Raw genomic sequence first — 5994 nt, forward strand, 5'->3', positions numbered from 1 at the left:
AGCATATTATATGTATTATATTATATGTATTATATTATATGTATTATATTATATGTACTCTCAGTTCCTTCAGCAACTATTAATATGACTTTGACTTGTATGGTGTTCTCCCAGAACACACACTCATACATAAACACCCACACATGTACGCACACACACACACACACACACACACACACACACACACACACACACACACACACACAGGGAGACACAAACATTGTACACACAACATCACATAACCGTCATCTCCTTGGTCTTTTCCTCTGAGCTCTTAGTGTTGGAGATGTTTGGTCTGGCCACTGGCTCCTCAGTAGCAAAGTTCAACAGATTGCGCAAGGAAGCGGTCAAACTCTTCTTAAAGCCGTGACCCAGGCACACATAGAGCAGTGGGTTGAGGCAGCTGTTAGAGTATGCCAGGCAGAGTGCCAAGGCATGTGCCAGCTGCACGTTAGCACTGTGTGGTGAGTCTAGAGGGGTCTCGAGCAACAGGAAGTCCAGCAGATGCAGTGGAAGCCAGCACAGGAAAAAGCTGAGTGCCACGGCAACAATGACGCTCAACGTGCGTCGGGAACGTGCCCTGTTGGCTCTCCTTGACCCCAACCCGGTTGGTGCTCCATGCCCCGCCCTGCTGTACACCACCCAATGACATGCCACGATGGTCAGGAAGGGCAGTAGGAAACCCACCAGGAAACGCAGGGTGGCAACAGGCCAGCCACTGGCTTTAGTATAGGAGCCGACACACAAGGCCTTAGCGCTACTGAAGCGGACCTCCGTCAAATGAACAAACTGGGGGATGCTACCCAGGAGTGCCAGAAGCCACACTCCAGCACACATCCAGCCGGCCCACCGAGGCGTCCTCCAGTTCTGGCACCACACGGGCCAGCTGGCCAGCAGCCAGCGGTCCAGGCTGATGAGCACCAGCAGCAGCACGCTGCAGTACATGACCAGGTAGATGAGCCCCTTCAGCAGTTTACAGGCCATAGGGCCATAGGGCCAGTGCTGGTCCTGGGCCAGGGGCACCATAAGCAGAGGCAGGTAAAGGCAGCACAGCAGGTCAGCCAGACCCAGGTTGAGGAACCACACTGAGGTGACAGAGCGTGGCATGCGGAAGGCCGTCACCCACACCACCAGGGCGTTGCCCGGGACACCCAGGAGGAAGACCAGGCCATAGCAGATCAGAGCCACTAAGTGACGGGGTCCAACCACCGAAGCCTCCTTAAGTGTGACTAGAGTCACGTTTTCCAGTTCCTCTTGAGTGAAAAATGTGTCCAAATCCAATTCAAAATCTTCCATGTTGTAAGCATCCATGCTTGAAGGTGACTGTTGAGAGGATTTCAGAAATATTAGAAACCAATTATTTTATTGATACTGAATGTGCAACAAGCTGACCCACAGTATAGGAGGTTGCCAGAGAGGTTGAGCATCGATTAAAGGAATGCAAGGAATGCAAGGCATTTGTGCTAAGGCCCACCCACAGAAATGTCTGGGCCCCAGAAAAGGTCCAGTGAATGGGCCCCCCTCTCCACAACTCTGCTTTACTCATATCAACGTATGCAGGTGCTCTCTCTCTCCTAAACACATACATGTAAACTGAGAGACTTACTCAGTGAAAGGAGTCACACGCACATACATGTAAGCGCACACACACACACCTAATAGTTAGGGAATATTAAGATCATCTGACCATCTGCGAAAAGAAATCTTACCAATAGCTTTTTTCACCAATGTCTAGACCAGGTGTCTAGTAACACTGTTGTGGATCCCTCTTCGGCTCCACTCGTTCCCACCTCGGCACCGCTCGTTGAGACTAATCAAGCCCAATCTGGGACAGCTGCACCGGCTCCAGCAGGTGCTTACAATCTCAGGAGGAGAAACCAGCAACATAAAAAACCCACAACCTGCCGTCTGATGCTTGATCATTCTGATCCCATGTGGTTAGTCGTCTCGCTCCCTCGTGTATCTCCAGTGTATTCAATATCTGTATTTATACTTGTTTATGTTCTCAGCCGTTTTATAAATAAATAAATAAATAGAATGCTATGGGGCCAAGCCCATGCCTCATTAATAATAAAATTGTTAAGCATAACCTACAAAATGCATTAAATACATTAATTAATGTTGCCTTTTATTTCTCTCATAATAAAAAATATAGATATTTCCCCATCGCACTCAAGCCACAGATGCGCAGGCTGCTTTCTGATGTCCTGCTGCTGCAGCAGAGCAAGAGACTGGTTTTATTGATTATTGCTGACTTGCTGTCTTATCTCCTCCTAAATATGACTTGAAACTGATTGACTTGAAACAGTATTTTATATTTGGCTATAGCCTGTTTATGTTGCAGTTTAGTTTGGGTATGTTTATTGTTCCTCAGGAAAGCTACAGTATAAGCTCCAAGTTCTCTAAGAGCCTCTAGTTCTTCTCATTCGAGTGGAATGTTGCACATTTGATGTGACAGTGTACATTTTATTTATTATGATTTTTATTTTCACATTTTATTTGTTTTTCCTTAAGTAAGCTACAGGTGGTTGTGAATTCAATAAAACAGATGGTTGTCAATTCATGATACTTTCTCATCTCCTAATTTCATTTGAATACTTAATATACAATGTCAATGGTGTTAAGAATAAAAACAAAACACGGTGCAGCAGCTTTCAGTCACGCTGCTGCATGCTCCTGGAACAAACTCCCTGAAGAAATCAAACAGACCCAAACCCTTAAAATATTGAAATCTAAGCTAAAAACCTTCATGTTTTGCACCAGTTATGATTAAACACAAACACTTCTATCAATGTATTTTTTCCATTAACTATTGTCTTTTTAAATGTTTTATCTATTTACTTCTTATATTTGCTTTTATTCATTGTAATTTTTATTTTGTTATGCTCTTGCTGTAATTTTAAATAATGTATGTAAAGCACTTTGAATTGCCCCTGTTGTATGAAATGTGCTATACAAATAAACTTGCCTTGCCTAAAAACATAAATAATGCTACACAATAAATAGAATGCTTCAATTGCCATTTTCGACGCTGTGATCGGTGATCGGTGATATCGGATCGGCAGATCACTGATTCCAGTGATCGGCACCAAAAACCCTCATCGGAGCATCTCTACTGCCTGCCGACTACCCCTCCTGCCTAACCCCCTGCCTGCCTGCCGACTACTCCCCCTGCCTGACCCCCCGCTTGCCCTACGACCATTCTCTGCCTAACCCCTTTAATAAATATCCTTTATTATTGTACCCTAGTCTCTGTGTCTGTCTGTTCTGGGGTTCTGCCACATTTGACCGCTTGATTCAGGCCCAACAAACACCTCTCAAAAGATGCAAACTCAAATCCACTGGGAAAATCCAGGAGAACCAATCAAAGTTGGGGTACACAAGAATTTTTTTCACAGACGGTCAGACAATCTTGCTAATATTCCCTAACTATTCGGTTGTCTGACGTCACGCGTGACGTTTAGCAATTTCCGGGTCCAAATAAAAAATTCCCCACACCAGAGTACCAGTGTACTAAAGCGGTAGAATGACAGTTCAATCGTTTTTTAGACTGGGATCTATTCATACAACAAGGGACACAGAACTTTCCTGTTTTTCCCATATTGTCAGCGTCTTTGAGCCTCGGAAAAGCGCTATATAAATATAATGAATTATTATTATTACTGCGGCATTTTGAAGAGAGTGCCTCAGCCAACGTTGGACCCGGAAACACGTCACGACTTAACAACCGAATAAGCAGAAGCAAAGAAACAGATGTATGGCTGAAGGATAAATGGTCACATAGTGTATTGTGAATAACAGGTTTCTCCAACTGAAAAAAACAACACAATCCAACATCAACAAATATCTGCTACACTTACAACACATTTCTTAATAGAAAAATCTTTACCTTATGGCTTCATATGTGTGTCTTATACAGCCATCTTCCTTGTCTTTATGGATGCAAAGTCCTTTATAATGTCTTTAAAGTCCTTCTGTTTAGCCAGTGTAGTATATTTACTTTTAAGAATTTGGTTGAAATAGTAAAACTTCTGAGTTATCGACTATTTATTCAATCAAAGTTACTTTACAGGTTACAGCATTCCTCTCTGGTGTAAATAGATGGGCAGCCGGTGGGAAAGAGAAAGAATTTGCCTTTTGTTCACACATTTATACCCACAATGACCAAGTTGTGAAAGGGGGTTAGGTTACAGACCCGGTCATTCAGGTCAAAGGGCAGGGGGCAAGTCCTATCTCCATATAGGGAACCCAAGCACAGACACAGACCAGAGACAGATTACAGGTTGCACTAGCGGTGCCACTAGTGATAATAGAGTTCACAGTAGTAAGGTGGCTTGAGCTTAGGGTTACTGTAGTCCATGCACAAAGGGTGAGCATTTGTGTCTCATATGTATTTTAATATGCACCAGCGCCCTCTATCGGCCAGCCGCCACTGATATGCACTGTCCCTGTGAAATAAACAACAAACAAACAAACATCATCAATTAAGACAAATGGTGTCTGAAGTGGCAGCTCTACATGCCCAGACTCTAGTAGCCCCTCCACCATGTTTCACAGATGAGGTGGTTCACAGATGAGCTGTAAACCTGGTTTTCTCCAAACATTACTCTGGTACATGATATTATTCGTCTGATCTGTTCACAAGACCGTTTTCCAGACCTCTGCAGACTTCTAGGTACTTGTTTTTAGCAACTTGACCTTTTATAGAATAACTAGTGGTTTGCACCTTGCAGTGCAAGGTAGTTCACACAAGGTAGTTCAGCTGGTGACGTATTCTGCGGTTGGTATTCTCTGAAACATTCACTCCTACCTCCTGGAGAGTGTTCCTGATCTGTGGGTCAGTTGTTTGGGGGGGTTTCTTAATTATGGTGAGCATTCTTCCGTCATCCATCCATCCTTGGCCTTACCAGCCTGTTTGCGATTACTAAACACTTGTTTTTATGATGTTAGAATCTATTGATTTTGGTAAGTCTAAGGTTTTGGCTATGTTGGCTTCCTTGACTTTCTCTTTGGTCCTCAGATTGACAGACTCCATATATAATGCCATATAATAATGATATAATAGGCAAATACTGGACAATGACAGCTCTCTTATGCCTGCACAAATGATGTGTGACGATACACCAGAAACTCCTATCAAGCCAGGGAGACTATGTAAAAACGGTTGTAATTCCTAAATGTGACAGGGTCTGGTTAAAAAGTCCTCAAGTAGGGCAATGTAATTTTTCTGTGTTTTTCCAGATTATGAAAGTGGCAGATTGTAAGCTTTCAAATGATGTGTCATACATTGAAATCTGAAAATAGTTGGGAAATATATGCTTATTTGAATGTTCAAACCAAGTAGTAGAGAAACACGCTCTGAATCAAAACACAGGCAAAACAGCTGCTAATAGCGCTAAAAAGGAACATCGCTATGATCTAACTGCATGTTTTGCACATTGCAACATGCTGATAGAACATCAACATGCTAAAAACACATAACTACACATAATTAGATAATCACACAGTCCTTGCTTTTGAACACGTCCTAAAACGTACGTTTGTTTACAAGCCATATACCACTTACCCAGTAGCCTAAAGTTCAGATCAATTGGTCGTTGCAGGTCATCGCAAAGCGTCTCCAAAGACCTAGATTATCAAATCGCCAAGGGCAGTTTTAGAACACCCAGCTTCTCAAGAACGTTGCTATTTCTCTTTGTGCTCAGGAAACAGCACAAACCAATGTCATCTGTTGCCAAGAATCGTAGCGGAGCATTTTCTCCACCTGAAACGCAGTCCCTGTAGTGCATGTGTTGTAAATCATCTCACATGATGCTACTCAGCCAATGGTATGTGTGCATTCTGATAAGCATTGTTGGCTGAGTCAGTGAGTTGAGATACACAGACAAGGGAAAGACGAGACAAGAAACAGTAGTAGAAATAAAGAGAAATAAATCAGAGAAAAGTCATGGCGTGCTCTAAAAAAGAGCTTTTAATCAAGAATGGACAGACTCT

The 5994-nt window shown here is 43.0% G+C and overlaps 1 protein-coding gene across 1 annotated transcript; it reads right to left on the reverse strand.

The window, feature by feature from the left end:
- Window positions 1-234: 234 nt before the first annotated feature.
- Window positions 235-1311, reverse strand: LOC308169064 (C5a anaphylatoxin chemotactic receptor 1-like; the record flags this gene model as incomplete). The annotated part of the gene is made up of 1 exon (XM_080543698.1): window positions 235-1311. One exon carries the CDS (start codon window positions 1309-1311, stop codon window positions 235-237), a length of 1077 nt encoding a protein of 358 aa, XP_080399824.1.
- Window positions 1312-5994: the final 4683 nt, after the last annotated feature.

This window comes from Nansenia antarctica, assembly GCF_963989245.1.
Source record: "Nansenia antarctica genome assembly, chromosome: 12".
Taxonomy (NCBI): Eukaryota; Metazoa; Chordata; class Actinopteri; order Argentiniformes; family Microstomatidae; genus Nansenia; species Nansenia antarctica.